The sequence below is a fragment of the Drosophila takahashii genome, chromosome 3R, assembly GCF_030179915.1.
Source record: "Drosophila takahashii strain IR98-3 E-12201 chromosome 3R, DtakHiC1v2, whole genome shotgun sequence".
NCBI lineage: Eukaryota > Metazoa > Arthropoda > Insecta > Diptera > Drosophilidae > Drosophila > Drosophila takahashii.
In genome coordinates this window covers 24,790,126-24,807,308 of record NC_091681.1, presented here as the reverse complement: position 1 = coordinate 24,807,308, position 17,183 = coordinate 24,790,126, and the positions used below count along the sequence as shown (strand labels likewise).

Here is a 17,183-nt window from a genome sequence, read left to right as displayed (position 1 = left end):
CCTTGAATCGCAAAGAATGCGTTACGGTCACTCTTTTCCAAAGTGGGCGCCAACTCTTTTTAAAGCGGGGTTCTCGGTTCCGAGAGATATTTACAAAACAACTGAATTTTAAAATGAACCGTCTCGGCCTAAACCGCTAAAAATTAGCGTGAGCTGGCGCGAAATTACATTTTTGAATCGAGGTTCTCGGTCCCGAAAGATATTTACAAAACGACGAACAAAGAATTTTAAAATGACTATTAAGTTAGACCATCTGGGCTTAAACCGCTAAAAATTAGCGTTAGCTGTCCCGAAATTTCATTTTTAAATCGCAGTTCTCGGTTCTGAAAGATATTACAAAACAACTGACAAAGTCGCTAAAAATTAGCGTTACCTGGCACGAAATTTCGTTATTACGTTGACTGTCGTATCGGAAAGAGTTCAGAAATTTAGAGTATCGAAAGTTGACAAAGAATTTCGAGATAAACTAACAATCAAAATGAAATTTAAGTTGCCACCAACAGTATTTTAGCTTGGAACAGGTTTCCGATATGCGGTTCTTACTCTCCTCGTCGATATATAACTCTAGAACTTGGTTATCGCACAAATCGGTGACCTGGTCGTACTTGGAGCACTCACTGTCACATGGATCTAGAGGATACCGTTCCACGACACTCCACTTGTCGGTGACAAGATCGGGATTCTGCATCTCCAGCAGGTCGAAAACAGAGCACAAGGCTTCTCCCGGAATGACCAATGGCAACACGAAGGAGCACCGTATAAGATCGAAGAAGTTGATGAATGTCTGTGCCGCATGGGGGGGACACATGCTCTCGACGACGCTGATCACCCAATCCGCGGTATCGTCGTCCTCGCAGACTATAAGGACACTCGAATCGAATGATGCCATTGAGGTGCAGTCACTGAATTTCAGACCACTCGAATCACCTTCTTCCATTAGTCGACCTATCTGCTCAATCAGTGCGTTTTGGTCCACATCCTCGCACCTATCCATATTGCTGATGACCACTCCATAGCGCCGGTTTTCGGGCATGGTCTTGGCATAGGGCGGTCGGTTATCCGGCTTGCCGCACTTGTGCTGCCGGCAGCAATCCCTCTGCTTGTCCTTGCACTCTGGATTGCCTCGGGAGATTCCGCTTGTGCTCTGATCCTCAACATCCTCCTCTGAGGTCGTGATAGAGCTCGGCTCCATCTTGCAGCTGCCCGTTGCTAAATTGGATTTCAATTGATCCTGGAGCTGCTTTATCGAAATCGTTCTTTTCAGCGGATCCGTCGAGCTCTCCACTAGTCTTAGGATCTTCGTGCTAAGGATGAAGAATTTTAACGGGACATTTTTACTACATCAAAATATTTGTACAAGATTTTTAGGAATCGTTTAATAATAAAGTAGATTTAAAATCATTTAAGGAGCAGGCTTACCTCTGCGCATCAGAAGCACCGGCTATTCGCCCTCGGAAAAGAACGTTCGAACTGGAGGATGCCAACAAAGCAAATGAATCCCGAGATCCACTGAAATGGGTCATCTTGTCCATGTTCAAACCAACTTGTCCGTCGCCATTTATATCGAACCTCAGGAAAGCCACGAATGCGTTTCCGTTCAATAGGGACAATGCTGATATTGAGGGATCGTTGGCCATTATTCGCAAAATGGTGGGAATACCGACGTCATCAAACAATCTTTGGTTACCCATCTGAATATCCATCTGAGACATAGGAATTGCCACTATGGGCTCCAGATACTGTTTTACTGCCATAATCGTCCCATTGTATTGCATTTCGAAGACAATTGGCTGTATAAATAAGAGTTGAAAGATTTTAAAATATAACATTGCTCTTTTTTGTTAGAGACAAAACAATATGAAGTATTTTGAAGAAAAAAATATGAAATTTCTTATGTTTTATTATTCATACGCGACAGCGAGCAATATTTTTTTAGCCTTAAAGGCTTAAAAAAGAAGGAATTAGCAATATAATTTCGAAAAGGCTTACCTTGGACAGCTTTAAGCTAGACAGCACATACACATAAACCATTTTGCTTTGTTCGAAAAGTAGCACAACCGAAAACCTAAAATTTGAAAAGCACTAAAAAAATTCAAAATATCTACAAAACTGAATATTTGAAAAATAGTTGTTGTGAACTGTTACGAAACCAGGGGTAGAATGAACTTTGTAGAAATAGGCAGACCGTATTCCGATTATTACAAACTCATGGCACTGTACAACACTGGATTATTTTGTTTACGAAACGGTGGGAAGGCGAAACTGGGTGATTGTCGGATGAAAATATTAAGTAAAATCTACCGAAAATGGTGGGTAAACGCATCCTGGTCATCGACAATGGCTCCTACGAGTGCCGCGTGGGCTGGAGCGACTCCAAGGAGCCGGAGCTGCGCTTCCGCAACGTGCTGACCAAGCCGCGAAAGGATCGCAAGAAGGAGGCGGCTGCCACCTCCGCCGAAGGTTCCTCCTCCTCGGCGGCGCCTGTGGAGGCACCGGCCGAAATCCAGGTGGGCAACGACATCACCAACATCGAGGCGGTGCGGGCCCATCTGAAGAGTCCCTTCGAGCGGAACGTCATAACCAACTGGAATCACCAGGAGCAGATCTTCGACTACATCTTCACCAAGATGGGATTCGAGGGTCAGGAGCGGATCGATCACCCAATTGTCCTCACAGAGGCTCTGGCCAATCCCAACTTTTGCCGCCAGCAGATGAGCGAGCTGCTCTTCGAGTGCTACGGCATTCCGGCCGTTTCCTACGGCATCGATGCTTTGTACAGCTGGGAGCATCATCGCCAGAAGCACCAGAAGGTTAAAGATCATCTTAATAAGCTACATATTAATATTAAAATTTTTCCTCATTAGATTTCCGATGCCCTGATCATATCCTTTGGCTACAGCACCACCCATGTGATTCCCTTGCTTAATGGCAAACTTCAAATGGAGCACGTGCGTCGCCTAAACGTGGGTGGCTATCACATCATCACCTACCTCTTCCGGCTAATGCAAATGAAGTATCCCGTGCATCTAAACGCCATCACCATCAGCAGAATGGAGAAACTGGTCCATGAGCACTGTCACATTGCCGTGGACTACAAGGAGGAGCTGGTGAAGTGGGCACAGATGGAGTACTACGAGGAGAACATCATGAAGATTCAACTGCCCTACAATGCAGTCACCGCGACGAATGCCCTGCTCACCGCCGAGCAGAAGCAGGAGAAGCGACGGGAGCTGGCCCACCGACTGCTGGAGATCAAGAATCGTCGCGAGCGGGAGAAGCTGCGCGAGGATGAGCAGCAGTTGTTCGTCTACCACAAGCTGAGGCAGCTGTACGAGCAGAAAAAGCTGGACAAGTTTGAGCGGGCTCTGCAGCAGCAGCAGATTGGTACGCTGGAGGATCTGGACTCGCTGATTGCCACCATAAACTCGCGCATTAAGCGGGCACAGGACAAAGCGCAGAGTGCTCCGCGACCGAGCAAGCAGCAGGAAAAGCTGGACAAGATGCCCAAGCCACCGGAGGGCGTGTCCCAAGCCGACTGGCTGGCCGAGCTGCACGGCAAAAGAGAGCAGCTGCTGAATCGCAAGCAGGCCCGCCAGCAGCAACGTTCCGAGCAGGCCAAGCGGCATACGCACGCCGCTCAGGAGCGAATGCGCATCATCTCTTCGCTGGCCAAGAGCGAGAAGCGGCGCAAGGCGAACGGCGAGGAGGAGGACGACGGCTTCGGGATGAACGACAACGACTGGGATGTTTACAAGCGGATCAATCGCTACAAGGACGATAGCGATTCGGATGCGGATAATGAGCAGTTGCTGGAGTTCGAGAAGATCCTGAATCACTATGATGCCAACTTTGATGATGGGAATGCCAATGTGCAGGCCCAAAGTGCCGCCGAGAACTACCAGCTGCACTTTGGTGTGGAGGATATCAGGGTGCCGGAGGTTTTGTTCCAGCCCAGCATGATTGGCTGCTCGGAGGCGGGGCTAGCGGAGCTAATAGCCTTCGTGCTGAAGCTCTTTCCCTCGGCAGAGCAGCAGCGTCTGGTGGAGCATGTCTATCTGACCGGTGGATGTGCCCAGTTTAGGGGCCTCAAGGAGCGACTGGTGAAGGAGCTAATGGAGATGCGTCCCTTCCAGTCAAAGTTCGCCATCTACGAGTCGGATGAGCCCACTTTGGCAGCATGGTTGGGAGCATGTGTGCATGCTGGAGAGCCCAGTTTCGCCCAGACCTTGACCACGCGCCAGGATCACCAGGAGCGCGGCAGCGAGTTCTTCCGCGAGCACAGGGCCAGCAATCTCTTTTATCCTACACCAAAAGATTAACGTTTATTTTGAAAACCACCAACTAAAATAAAAGTTCCGTCACATCGTTGCCGAAGAGAAGGTTCCAAGACTTGGGCACCGTCAGCTTGAAGCTGCCATCGCCGCCATTCCTTAGCTGCAGGAAGTCCTCGCAGAGTTCGTTCAGTTCGCGGACGATCAGGGAGGCATCCATTGAGTTGTCGCCCTCGAGGAGGTAGCGGAATAGCAGCATGACCGGCACCTTTTGCTCGTCAAAGGACTTGAACAGCTGCAGCGCGTTGCCGCCGCCATAAATGGCCTCGCCCTTGTGCTCCTTCCACTTGATGAGCTCCTGGTTTCCCAGTTGGGCCGCGTGCGACTCCTTGAAGTTGTCGCTGGCGCGGTAGGCCCACGGCGACTCCTCGATCACGCGCTTCTCGAAGCCAAAGCTGCCGCTTAGGATGACCACACGACGGGCGCCCTGGAAAAGCTTCACCATTTCCTTTTGAAAGTGGCCCGTGTGGCGGGCAACCCATGGCGCCCGGAACTGCACCACCAGCAGCTTGTCCTCGGCGCCCTCGTACAGTTCGCAGGAGGAGACCTTCTCCTTGGGCTCGTGCTGGTAGGCGGAGGGTCCGTAGACCGGAATTAAAGCCGGATGTGTGAGGGATCCGATGCGCCGCAGTTCCTTGGACGCGATCAACAGGTCGCAGGCCAGCTGCGCCGCATTTCCCACGCAGATGCTCGGTATGATCACCGTGTACTCTGCCAAGTCCAGTTTGGGACGCTTGTCTTTTAGGAACAACATTATACGGGGAAATCTCTTGGAATCCGCAATGAGTTGGGAAGTTAATTCAAGTCAAAAATATGAAAGTAATGTTTTGGCGCTGCCGTACTTACCAATTACAGAAAGGTGGCAACGCCGGGCAGCGGCTTACTGGAAGGGGGGTTAGAAAAGCCAAAGAGAATAAACTGATTTATTAGAAATTGCTTGCGAATTTTATTCAACTATTTTAGGGACAAATGTTTTCAGTCTACTGAATTTTTAAGCAACGATAATTTGAACAGACGGTTTTGGCTAGGCTAATTTATAATTATTAAAATCTAATCTGGAGGGGGATTCCCTAAACTGTTGAATTGCTGAATTGTTGAAAATTCATCAAAAAATTTCAGCAATTAAGGGAACGACCCAAAATGGTTTCTGTTGAATTTTCAAACAGCTGTTATTTGTTGAAAAGTTTCACGGAACTTAAATCATGTAAAATTTGATTTATTATTGCTAGTTACTGTCTAAAAGTGTTACCAAGGTAAAAAGAACCACAAATATGCATTCTAAGTTGATTTTTAAATAAATAATGCGTACTGGTGATACTAAAATGTTACAGAGTTGCCACGACTTTTAAAAAAAGGTGACAACTCTGGCTTTTCAGCAATTCAACAAAATTTTCATCAGCCCCGAGGCTGTTGAATTGCTGAAATTTCTGAAAGTTGACTTTGTATGGAATAGCTGATTAACAGCTGACCAAAATTCAACAATTCAGCAATTCAACAGTTTAGGGAATCCCCCTTGGGTTTTCCCTAAACTGTTGAATTGCCAAAACTTCAACAGAAAATGTTAAACAGAACGACCTTAAATGGTTCTTGCTGAATTTTCAAAGAGCTGTTATTTATTGAACATTATCACGGACCTTAAACATGAAAAACTTGATTTTTTTATTGTTAGTAGTTGACTTTGTATGGAAAACCTGATTAACAGCGGACCAAAATTCAGCAATTCAACAGTTTAAGGAATACCCTGAATTTTTGGCTTTCGTCACCTTTCAGGAAATTATCTATTTTCAATGTTGATTTCGTCACTATCCGGGAAAACAGTATCGTCTTCTCTTATTTCTATCGATAGCCGGGCGCAGACGTTTCACAACACTGCTTATTTGCGTTTATTTTTTGCTTGCCAAATGTTTTGATTCCCGGCGTAAAAATGTCCAATTCCGTGAATATATCGGTGGAAACGACTTGCGAGAACCAGATCCGCGAGATTGGCTACGATGGCACCGAGTTATATCAGCCGTAAGTGTTCCCTGCACCCCACAAGCGCTCTTCTCAAGAAGTTTTTTGATTCGATTTTAGACCGCCCACTTTGTCCGAAAGTCTGGCGAAATGCGCGGCACGCATTGACTTCAGCAAGACGTCGCTGGACGACCTGAAGAAGGAGGAGAAGACGGCGGCGGAGAGGAGCAGCGACGAGGACAAGGAGGCCAATCAGTTCCAGGAGAGCCTGTGGCCCTGGGATGCGGTGCGCAACAAGCTGAAGGACGCCCTCACCGAGATCTGTGTGCTGTCCGATGTGATTTCGGTGGCCAAGGATAAGCGGTATTTGGTGCTGGATCCCCTGCTGGAGGAGCCGGACGACACCAAGCCCATTGTGCAGGTCTACAGCCGCAAGAAGGCCATCTCGCAGGCGGCCCAGGTGCTCCTCGGTGGCGCCGAACGCCTCCGAAATGCCCACAGTGAGCAGCGCAGCCGGAATGTCTCCGATTTCCACATAGAACTGCTGCGACTGCGACAGAATTGGCGCCTGAAAAAGGTATCCAATGCTATTATAGGGGATCTCAGCTATCGCACAGCGGGCTCTAAGTTCGGGATGAGCGGCACTTTCGAGGTGACCAAGGCGGAGGAGGCCGGCGATGAAGACTCACCCAGCTCCTCGAGCAACAACAACAGCGGAAGCAGTTCTTCCGGCAACAATGGCATGCAACTAAAAGCCAGCTCCGCCTTGCGGGTAATTGTCCCTGCGGAGCTACAGGGTGTGGCCTACATCAAGGTGATCACGCAGAAGGATCAGGAGGACCTGTGCACCGCTCAGGTGAATCTGATGGGCCACGGACCGAACATCACCGCCCAGGTGGGCGTGTGGCAAAAGACCCTGGAGTTTGCCCAGAATGTGCTCTTCTGCAAGGAGCTTTTCGCCCAACTGGCACGCGAGGCCATCCAGCTGCAGGCACCGATACCGCACGTGGTCATTGGCAACCAAATACGGGCCACCCTGCTGCCGAATATCCAGCTGATCATCTCACTCTGCCACTCTACCACCTTCGATTCAAGTCAGCCGGCGCCAATCAACGATCATGACCATGTGCTGGAGCACTCGCTGCATCAGCTGCTGCGCGAGGTGCACTACAAGAACTCCCACCATCCGTTTCCCCATCCGGCCAGTGCTCCGCTGGGGCCGACGAAGAAGCGCATGATAGCCGGACCAATGGCGGCGGATCGGGAGACGCTTTTAGATATGACCAAGTCGCAGACGATACTCGAACAGATCATCGCCCAGGCGCAGCACATCTTTATGCGCAAGCGAACGCAGTATGTGCTTGATACGCTGGCCCGGGATGTCAAGGATCCACAGATTGTGTCGCACTGGAACGCCATGAACAGTCCAACCATGTCGTGTGTGAAAATTAATATTGTGACGCATGGCTACGATGCCATTGGACGCACTTCCCTAGTGATCCACGTCAAGGAGCGCTCGCTGAAGTGCATCTGTCGCGATGGACGCGTCATGCGGCTCTCCTACGAGCCGCAGGAGTTGCGCGACCTCATCCTCTGCCAGATCAACTCACACCAGATCTCCTGCCTGATCAGCCTGGCGAGATGCATGGCCTGGACGGTGCTCTCGAATAGCAACCACTTGGGCATCGGCAAGGTGGAGCCGCTGGGCAATGCCAGCTCTTGTCTGCTGGCCTCTCCGAATAGCGATCGCATGATTGCCGTTCAGATCCGCTGCGATCCGCAGATAGATGTGAAGGTCTATATAGCGAGGAGTCCGCGCCAGGACTTCTTTCCCAGTCCGCTTGTGCCGGAGAAATTGTGGGAGAATCTGGGCGGAAATTTCAAAGAGGTTTGTCTGCCCTTTCTATAGCCTAAAAAACAGGGTTCGGAATTTCACACATATGTTAAAAACATTTAAAATTGTATCTTACAGTGTGTTTGACATGTGTGTCAAAAACAAAAGTTTTAAAACTTGAAAAATATTTGTTAGCACACACAGCTCACTTGTGTTTTCTACACAATGTGTTATTAACACAACGTGTTTTTTACACACTGTGAAATGAAAAAATTATATTTTATGGACATTAACGATTCGAAGGGAAAATGAAGAATCAATATTGGGCCAGGATATCTTAATTAATATTTATAGCTGTTACAAAGCATATATTTCTGACTTTTTTATGTCAAAAACTCATTGTGTTAAAAACACGTCGTGTAACACAAATAAACTGTGTGTGTTATTTATGTTTCTAACATATGTAAGCTACAATTTTTTACACACATGTCAATAATTTTTTTTGAACTTAACACTTTGACATTTAACATGTTAATAACACAAGTTTTTTACAAAGTGTGTTATTTTCCGAACCCTGCTAAAAAACCAGGAATCCTAATACATATTGTTTCATTCTTTCTTTCATTCCAGGTGAGGTTCGACAAAATCGAGGGCAAGAGCTTCCTCAACAAAATGGAATTTCTGATGGCCTCACTGACCAGCAACTCAGCCTAAACTAAGAGGTCCAAACGCATCCACTAGCTTATAAATCGATTAAGAACTCTGCGTTAAGAATTATTTAAAGTAAAAAGAGTTTGTAATTAGTTTTACATACAGATTGTTTGTTGGTCGCTCTACAGCTAATGCATTGTTTAGGATTAATGACTTTAGGTGCCTTCAGTTCAGTGCATCAGGCTGTAGCTGACGTTGTTTTTCCACAGGCGTGGCTGATAGTTGAGAGATACCGGCGACAAATTGCGCTGCTGCAAGACGGTGAAGGTGTCCTCCAGACTGACAACATTGGCCCGATTGGTGCTCTGTGTTTAGAAGATCTGGGATCAGTGATCTGTGGATAATTGCCTGTTAAACCTAGACTCACCCATCGTTCCAGATCGCAGAAGCTGATGTTGTAGTTCTGTCCGCGTGGCTGAAGTGTCAGCACCTCCATTTGCTCCGCCAGTGGCTGCGCCAGACGAAGATAGAGTCCTCGATTGGTGGAGAAGAGGACGGGCACTCGCTTCGCAGGAGCCGATCCTGCGCCCGTTCCGGCACCTGGAATCTGCCTGTAGGTGGGGCAATGGCTTATCGCCTCCTCCGGCAGCGGGGCATCGCCTCCGGCACCACTGACCCCGCCCACTGTCCGCATCAGCCCCATGCAAGTGTGAAAGCAGGACGCCACCTTGCCGCATTTACGGATTTCTCGATTTCCTGATCTCTCAAGCGGACCACGCGTAGCATAAAGTGCGGTGTATATGCATTGCTAACCTATCGATTTTGTGCAGCGACAAGCGCAACGTCAACCGAGTCTCCAAGTGTCCAGTGTCCAGCGAGTGTGTATATTAGCCCCCTCAATTTGTATGGGCCACAATCGAACGGAACGGTTGCCCCGACAACCAAATGGTGTCCATTCATTAGCCATGTGCGTGTGCCTGGCCAATTGTCTCGGCCAAAGGCAGATAGCCGGCCACACGCGTTTTCTGCAAAATTGTTCAATTAATGCCAGCGGCAACGGAAATCTTTTTGATGTATAAATGCAATCAGGAGATCGAGATGGTGCTGCGATTGCAATTAACAAGAATACTGTTTACCAGATTTGAAGCTATATTAATGACAGGCTATAAATACCCTTTAAAAACCCAAAGGAACTATTATTAGAACCTTATTTTAAATAATAAAACTTGTACTTCTTCTTTTACTTCTTACAAATATTGTTTTAAAACTGCGATCGGCTGCGATTGCAATTAACAAGAATACTATTTACCAGATTTGAAGATATATTAATGACAGGCTATAAATACCCTTTAAAAACCCAAAGGAACTATTATTAGAACCTTATTTTAAATAATAAAACTTGTACTTCTTTTTTTACTTTTTACAAATATGGTTTTAAAACTGCGATCGGCTGAGATTGCAATTAACAAGAATAGTATTTACCGGATTTGAAGCTATATAATTTCCAAACTATGAATACCCTTTAAAAACCCAAAGGAACTATTATTAAAACCTCCTTTTAAATAATAAAACTTCAACTTCTCTTTTTACTTTTTACAAATATTGTTTTAAAACTTTATTTCATTTTATATTATATTGTTGTTGTTTTTGTTTGTGTTGTGTACTTGTAAATTGTATAATTAACACTAAAATACTTATTTAAACATATTTCCATATTCAATCGGTTTTTTTTGTCGTATTCCCTTCATTTTTTTTCGATTTTTCCGTGTTACTTTTTGCCATTTTTTTGTTTTTGTTATTTGTGGTTTGGGCGACTTATACTTTTGTTTATTTAATTCCGCTCCATTATACATAGATTTTGTTTGTGGTTTTCATATAGATCCAGCAATTGAAACGCTCAAACCTTAAGCGTTAGTAAATAAATTTAACTTAGTCACTATTTAAGTTTTCTCGCATGTCGCATCATTGATGCGGCGTTCCATACTATAATTTAGATATAATTCATGCAGCACATACTATAAATTTCTTCACTCCTCGCTCGTTCATATTTTAAATTCCGACACATTAAACATATACAATATTTAAAATAGATTTTTTCCATTTTCTTCTGGTTTAATTATTTTATCAATTGATTTGTGTGTGAGGGGTGTTAGTGTGTGTGGTGTGTGTTGGTTATAAAGAAATTTTATTCACTTCTCTATGTGTATTTCTTTTGATTTGTTTATGTTGCTGGGCTTATAAATTAGCTTCGAATCTAATGCTACTATACGGGTTGCTTGATTTCTTCTATGAATGCAAAATGTGCTGTATCGCTAAAAGGATGCAAGCACAGACATATACATATTTATTCATATTTTATGCACTTTAAGACTTTTGTTTGTACAGCATTCGTGTTAAGTGTGATATCTTGAAGTAAACTTTTCATTAGGTTATGTTTCTACAATTGTTGCTGCTCGCTTGCTGCTTTACGAAATATATAATATATACTTTATATGCATATTAAACAGCTAAATCTTATAGTAATGCGCGTAGCTATCTTGCAATAAATTAGTGCATACAATAGGCTACATCTGTATCTGTTTCGGTCTATATATAATGTTTGCATATAGCTTTCTATATAATTTTCTTCGCTGCCCTAATGCACACACAATGCTGTGAGGAAATCGAAACGAGTGCAAACTGTTGCCGCTCTCCAAAGTGAGGGAAATCGTACAGATCGTGTCATATCTCATACAAATGGTATTGCTCGCCGTTGGAAGGAACTTAAATAACGATTTTGCATTTAGTTGTTTGGTTAAATTATAAATACATACACATACGACAAATGAGAGAAACAAAAAGACACAGAGCAGTACAACAAATACATTAGTTTCGAACAAACAAACAAACAAACACTGACGGGCAGACAGAATAGACGACCACAAAGTGCCAAGTTTACAATTTGTACAATGAGAATTAAAAAGAATAAAATTTGGGCCAAGCGAAACGATCTAGACATTGCCCATTCTGCAAAATGGAGCAGTTCAAGAAGAGTGCATGTGTATGAGTGTGGGCTACAGACTATCCATATACAAGTCCAATAATGCTAACTATATACTCAACTAGGTATTATGCATATCATTATAAATATTCCATTTGTTGCCCTGCCTAAGAAACAATTGATCTGCGATTATGATTTCTGCTTTTTTTTTTCGATATAAGCAAGTGAATGGGCATAAATATGGGAAAGGTGAATGGATCTTGGGAGGAGTTTGGTGTGAGGTGATTGTTTGCAACAACTAAACTAAACACAAGGCTCACTAAACTTGTTGCATACATATTTAACATTCTGTAAGTCGAACTACAAATATAACTTCAAGTTCTTTCAAAGATTTTACTTGTATTTCTAGTTCTAGATCGATTTACAGAAGTTTTTGTTTATCTCGAGTTTTGCTGGGAAACACTTCCATTCTGTCCTCCACTGCCCTGTGTCTTCTCCTTTCACCTTTCAGTGGCTTTTTGTGAGTTGAATTTTCGACCGAAAACTAAAATTAAGCATAGAATACAACAACGAAACGAACTTCTAAAATCTAAAATCAACAGCGAGAAATCCAGGACGAAGGACAGTGGCAGTGGCAACAGAACGCATACGTCCTTATGATCCTTTCACAATTTTACATTTGCTGCTTTAGTCTATTATATTTAAGGGTTTCTTCTTTCTTTCTATTTCTCATACATGCGTTAAATGTTAATTACTTTATGCTTATGTATCAAGGATTTCTACTACCGCGTTCTTATTTGCTGTGTGGTGTGTGTGGGTCTCGCCTCGCCTTCAGAAATTGTTGTTGCCATTGCTGAGCAGATTGGAGGCGGCGGCCCCAAGAGCAGCAGCCGCAATGGAAGCGGCCGAGGAGCTGCCCGCCGATCCGTTGGACGCCGCAGCCGCCACCACAGCTGCCACAGCGGCTGCCACCGTGTTGAGATGCTGCTGCTGCTGCTGTTGTTGGTGATGTTGTTATGGCATAAAGTAGTCCGGATGATCTGTGTCTTTCTCGAACCGCTTGGCCTCCTCGTGCATGCTCTCCTTGATCTTCAGAATGGCCGCCGATTCCGTTTGATCGTTCTCGCCGGGTCCGCCGAATCCGCCCAGATTGTAGTCGCCCATTCCGCTGCCCGAATCCTCGCGCGGCGTTCCAGGTCCTCCGTTGGCCGGCGAGTTCTTCATCCCATCGAGGCCGGAGCCATCGGGTCCTCCGCCGCCATTAAGTACGGGGCCCATTGAATTGGGCCCGCCGCCCATTGGACCCATTCCGCCAGGTCCTCCTCCACCACCGCCGCCATCTGGCCCACCGCCCATCGGGAATTCGGGCTTCATCAGGGCGTACATGCTGTCGCCGGGTCCGCCAACTGGTCCGCCTTGCGTGTTATCCTGCGGCGACGGCATAATGGGCGTTCCCGGTCCCGGCGGTCCATTGGAGCCTGGCCCGGGGCCATAGTTTCCTGGCGACGATGACGAGTAAGCATTTAGTGGCGCCGAAGCGTTAGGCTGCCATTGCGGCGGTCTGCCGCCCGCTCCGCCCATGCCCATGGGCGGCATTCCGCCGGGCCCAGGTGCCGGGCCACGCATTCCACCCGGACCGCCGTAGCCCATGGGTCCCATGCCGCCGGGACCGCGTGGCGGATTCATGCGCGGATTCATCGGCCCCATTCCGCCGCCTGGCCGGGTGGGATCCATGCTGTTGGGCATCATGGGCTGACCGGGTGGTCCGTTGAACTCGTTGCCCATGCCCTGCATACGCACGCCGGGACGTGGGCCGCCCGGATAGCGGGGTCCGCCCATGAACGGCGGCTGGCCGGGCATCATCTGCGACGGCGGCGGCTGTGGACTGGAGGCGTGCGTCGGTGGCGACGGTCGCATCGTCGAGTTGGGGAAGAAATTGGGTCCCATTGGTCCGCCGGGACCCATGGGGCCGCCATCGCCGCCGGGCGGCATTTGTCCCAATGGACTGGGCGCCGGTCCGCCAGCGTTGTGCGGGCCACCTGGTCCAATGCCGTTCACTCCGTAGCCGGAGCTCACGAAGCCGTAGTCGTGGAAGGCCTTCGCCTCCGAGCTGTGATCGCACTGATCCCGACGCTCGGGCGCCGCACAGTAGAGGTCCCAGAAGACGCACCACCAGGTGTGCAGGAATCCCGGCGGCTCGCCGAGCGTTATGTTCTTCTCCCATCGGATCTCCGAGAGGAATGTCTGTGCCGCCTTCTGGGCGCCGACGTGCAGCAGATATTCGTACACGTACAGGGCCAACTTTTCGCGGGCCTGGGCGTCCGATGGAACCGCCGATGTCTTTGATTTGCCGTACATTTTGTGTGTGATGTTGTTGTTGTTGGTTGCGTTTCTAGTTGTTGTGATTGTTATAAGGTGGTTTTCTGTTTTCGGAGCTTGGCTTTTCTCGCCTCTCTTTTTCGTCGCTAGTTCGCTGCTTTTTGTCTACCGACGACCACTTCCACCTTATTTAAATTTTTTATACTTTTTTTTATGTACTTTTCGAGGCTCTGTTTCTTCCTCCTCTTCGGTTGTTTCAGCTTCAGCTTCTTCGTCGTCTTCTTCTTCTTCTTCAGCGGCTGCTGCTGTTACTGCTGTGCCTGTGCTGTGCTGTTGTTGTTTTTTAATTGGCCGCGCTTTGGGCTCACGCAGCCGTCCGCCGCTCTATTACTTCCACCATTTTTAATAAAAATATATATTTTTACTTTGCCTTCTTTGCCCGGCTGGTTGAATTGAATGGGGATTGGAACGAACTGTGTGCCTTTACTTTTGGATTTTTACTTAATAAACTTTTTAGCGCGCTCTCCGCCGTTTGCGTGTGTGTGTCGCCACTTCTTCGTTTTACCGTTTATTTTTTTTCAGGTATTTTTTTGCCTGATTGTTGCTGCTTCTTCTTGCACAACCACTAAAAACAAAAAAAAAGAGCAGAGAGAAAAAGAGAGCATGAGTGAGAGAGCGAGAGTTTGTGTGTATGTGTGTTGCAAATTTTCGTGTGCCCGTGTGAAGTGCCGCTGTGTGTGTGAGCGTACTTGCGTGAGTGCGAGAGAGGAGAGGGAGCGCGCGCATTGTCGACAAAACGGCACAAGTGCCACACTAACCGTCAAAACTTTTGTACCACCTTGAATAAATATTGTTCAGTGTCTAAAAATTCCAGATTTGAAACTTTAATTAATGTACCCACAAAAACTTGAAAATTTATAGTTTAAAATAGTTAAATTGTTGAGTTTAGATTTTAATTATTTCTCTAAAATGGAATTTTTGTAATTAAATTTAAGGTTTAAAGCTGCAAACAGCTTATTTATTAAGTCTAGCAGATCATAGCCGTCAAATCTTGAATATTTTTTTAAAGTAAAATAAAATTTACACAAATAAATATATAACCCAGCTTAAAACGATTTCATTTTCCTTAAAAGCTTCCAACGTTGTCAGAATCTGTTTGAGATTTCCTCTGAATTACAAGATTTAATGTGTTCTGTTGGCCAATTTGCAATGGATAATATGAAGTGGTCATTAAATAGAAGACTTTTTGAACCGACTTTGGTGCGTCGCCCGTTCCGCACAGGTGAGTGAGTGATGCTCTTGGCCTCTCGGCCTAGTACATATGTATAGTACACAGGTAGGTAGCAAAAGGCCAACGGGCAGCATATTAGTCCGTCCGTCAGCCAGTCAAACGGACAATCAAATCACACTTCGTCTCTGGAGTCTACGAAATGCGGCCCCAAAATTCGATGGCACTGTGCGAGGGCGAGTGGGTGGTGGTGTTGGAGATGGGTGGGTGGTTGAGTGACAACCCGGAGAGACAGGGCGCGTGGCGATAAGGCCAATTGGCTCTACGGACAGGTGCATCAGTTACTAGGCACTATCGACTATATCCAATGGCTGGGAAAACTGTACGACCGATTTGAATACGGCCTCTGGGGAGCTCGCCGAACAGGCAAATGTACACAGAGAGCGAAACTATAGGCTGTCAGCTGTTATCATTTTAAGCAGAAGGTGTTATCGGAATCTATTATGAAACCAGGTGGGAAAACTATTCGAATTCCGAACCAAGTGATCACCGAAACCCGAGAAAAAGGGTTACGAGTACGAGTACCTAAACTAAAACTTGCAGTGACTACCAAATACCGGTCCATCTCTCTCTCTCTTCGCTGCTCGGCCTCTGCCGGCGTCACACACAACAACAAAAAATAAGTAAATCTACATTAGTGCCGATATTTCTTCATTGTTGTTGTCTAGTTGAAGACGTCATCAAATTGGGTACGCGGGTTTTCTCTCGCACGTTCTACTTTTTGCCACACACTCTCGCACCCGCACACACACTGGAACGCACAGCTTCACAGATGGCCGTTTGTTGTTATTGTTGCTGCTGTTGCATACGCACCTTTGCTGATTACTGTTAGTTTTTCTTTTTCTGCGATCGCCCTGCTAATACTTTTAAATACTATTATTTTGGCGAGTGTCGTGTGCTGCTGATTGCAATTTTATCACAAAATCAACAAGAAACACAAACACAAGTCGAGAGGCTGCTGCTGCGCTCGCGAAAGAGAGGAGAGAGTGAGAGATGAGAGAGCGGGACCGAGTTCGGTGCGAGAGAGGGAGGAGCGATACGGAATTTTATTACAATCTTCATTGATTTTTCGTATTCGTATTTGTATTAGCGGCTCCCCGGCTCTTCACATGTTTTGCGCGCATACATATAATTATTTATTATTAAACCGCGCGCTATTTTACTTCGTTTTTTTTAATTTGCTTTTTGCACCAATTCTCGCTTCGATTTGGACTGGTGTGCGTGTGTTTATTCGTTTGCTTGTGTGTGTATGTATATGTTCGTGTGTTTTTAATTTCTTTTCTAAACACACTTTTTCGCCTGCCGCCGCTGAGTTGTTGCTGTAATTTTTGCAAGTTTTCTCTTCACACGCCTTTCATTCGCCGTGCGCTTTGTCCGTGTATTCGACGATTGCTTTTACTGCCTGTTCGGCTGCTGCTGCTTCTTCTTCTTCCACTAAAAATCGGCTCTTTTTCGCCTGTACGAAATTTTCACAGCGAGCTATTGCGTTGAAATGCATTTTAAACGGATGTCATTTCGGAAGCAAACACAACGTTCACATTTTCACTTTGATTTCCATAGATTATTGGCTTGGTTAATTCGTTTAAACACGGCAAAATCGTATAAATATTTTTACTGCTACAAGTTGCGTCGTCGTCGTCTTCGTCTCGTTCGAGTATGACCGTTTGCGGGCCGTTTAAATATGCCGCTGGGCTTGGGGAAATGCACTAAAACTTACTGAAAGCACGCCATTTGCAGTGCTTTTAATTGTTGTTTTTTAATTGTCCAGTAATGTTAGGTGTTTTAAAAGGTGGTTTTGATTTGTTTAGAAAAGTCAATAGGTAGGGG

General features: G+C 46.1%; 6 protein-coding genes across 6 annotated transcripts; 2 read left to right on the top strand and 4 right to left on the bottom strand.

The window, feature by feature from the left end:
* Positions 1-466: 466 nt before the first annotated feature.
* LOC108054237 (uncharacterized) lies at positions 467-2,131 on the bottom strand. Its single transcript, XM_017137104.3, has 3 exons — positions 1,990-2,131; positions 1,420-1,790; positions 467-1,304 (listed from the first exon to the last, which is right to left on the bottom strand). Exons 1-3 carry the CDS (start codon positions 2,029-2,031, stop codon positions 467-469), a joined length of 1,251 nt encoding a protein of 416 aa, XP_016992593.2. The 5' UTR covers positions 2,032-2,131.
* Positions 2,132-2,305: 174 nt separating this feature from the next.
* Arp5 (Actin-related protein 5) lies at positions 2,306-4,379 on the top strand. Its single transcript, XM_017137122.3, has 2 exons — positions 2,306-2,810; positions 2,865-4,379. Exons 1-2 carry the CDS (start codon positions 2,307-2,309, stop codon positions 4,317-4,319), a joined length of 1,959 nt encoding a protein of 652 aa, XP_016992611.2. The 5' UTR covers position 2,306; the 3' UTR covers positions 4,320-4,379.
* On the bottom strand, positions 4,296-5,337 carry LOC108054253 (proteasome assembly chaperone 2). The gene is made up of 2 exons (XM_070217984.1): positions 5,178-5,337; positions 4,296-5,100 (listed from the first exon to the last, which is right to left on the bottom strand). The coding sequence occupies exon 2, from the start codon at positions 5,083-5,085 to the stop codon at positions 4,342-4,344; it is 744 nt and encodes a 247-aa protein (XP_070074085.1). The 5' UTR covers positions 5,086-5,100; positions 5,178-5,337; the 3' UTR covers positions 4,296-4,341.
* An 846-nt stretch (positions 5,338-6,183) lies between these two features.
* On the top strand, positions 6,184-8,935 carry MED17 (mediator complex subunit 17). The gene is made up of 3 exons (XM_017137125.3): positions 6,184-6,344; positions 6,405-8,172; positions 8,749-8,935. The coding sequence occupies exons 1-3, from the start codon at positions 6,256-6,258 to the stop codon at positions 8,830-8,832; spliced, it is 1,941 nt and encodes a 646-aa protein (XP_016992614.1). The 5' UTR covers positions 6,184-6,255; the 3' UTR covers positions 8,833-8,935.
* Positions 8,936-8,999: 64 nt separating this feature from the next.
* On the bottom strand, positions 9,000-9,631 carry LOC108054255 (uncharacterized). Its single transcript, XM_017137126.3, has 2 exons — positions 9,197-9,631; positions 9,000-9,134 (listed from the first exon to the last, which is right to left on the bottom strand). The coding sequence occupies exons 1-2, from the start codon at positions 9,470-9,472 to the stop codon at positions 9,000-9,002; spliced, it is 411 nt and encodes a 136-aa protein (XP_016992615.2). The 5' UTR covers positions 9,473-9,631.
* A 716-nt stretch (positions 9,632-10,347) lies between these two features.
* Positions 10,348-17,035, bottom strand: Ssdp (Sequence-specific single-stranded DNA-binding protein). Its single transcript, XM_044394042.2, has 2 exons — positions 16,170-17,035; positions 10,348-14,693 (listed from the first exon to the last, which is right to left on the bottom strand). Exon 2 carries the CDS (start codon positions 14,105-14,107, stop codon positions 12,764-12,766), a length of 1,344 nt encoding a protein of 447 aa, XP_044249977.1. The 5' UTR covers positions 14,108-14,693; positions 16,170-17,035; the 3' UTR covers positions 10,348-12,763.
* Between the last annotated feature and the right edge of the window lie 148 nt (positions 17,036-17,183).

Bases quoted from the DNA above. Each gene is read 5' to 3' on its own strand.
- LOC108054255 (XM_017137126.3), bottom strand. From the start codon at position 9,472: ATGGGGCTGATGCGGACAGTGGGCGGGGTCAGTGGTGCCGGAGGCGAT. The intron at 9,135-9,196 runs GTGAGTCTAGGT...TTCTAAACACAG, and splicing joins TCTGCGATCTGGAACGATGG to AGCACCAATCGGGCCAATGT.
- Ssdp (XM_044394042.2), bottom strand. From the start codon at position 14,107: ATGTACGGCAAATCAAAGACATCGGCGGTTCCATCGGACGCCCAGGCC.
- LOC108054237 (XM_017137104.3), bottom strand. From the start codon at position 2,031: ATGGTTTATGTGTATGTGCTGTCTAGCTTAAAGCTGTCCAAG. The intron at 1,791-1,989 runs GTAAGCCTTTTC...TTATTTATACAG, and splicing joins CTAGCTTAAAGCTGTCCAAG to CCAATTGTCTTCGAAATGCA. The intron at 1,305-1,419 runs GTAAGCCTGCTC...CTTCATCCTTAG, and splicing joins GGTGCTTCTGATGCGCAGAG to CACGAAGATCCTAAGACTAG.
- Arp5 (XM_017137122.3), top strand. From the start codon at position 2,307: ATGGTGGGTAAACGCATCCTGGTCATCGACAATGGCTCCTACGAGTGC. The intron at 2,811-2,864 runs GTTAAAGATCAT...TTTCCTCATTAG, and splicing joins ATCGCCAGAAGCACCAGAAG to ATTTCCGATGCCCTGATCAT.
- MED17 (XM_017137125.3), top strand. From the start codon at position 6,256: ATGTCCAATTCCGTGAATATATCGGTGGAAACGACTTGCGAGAACCAG. The intron at 6,345-6,404 runs GTAAGTGTTCCC...ATTCGATTTTAG, and splicing joins GGCACCGAGTTATATCAGCC to ACCGCCCACTTTGTCCGAAA. The intron at 8,173-8,748 runs GTTTGTCTGCCC...CTTTCATTCCAG, and splicing joins TGGGCGGAAATTTCAAAGAG to GTGAGGTTCGACAAAATCGA.
- LOC108054253 (XM_070217984.1), bottom strand. From the start codon at position 5,085: ATGTTGTTCCTAAAAGACAAGCGTCCCAAACTGGACTTGGCAGAGTAC.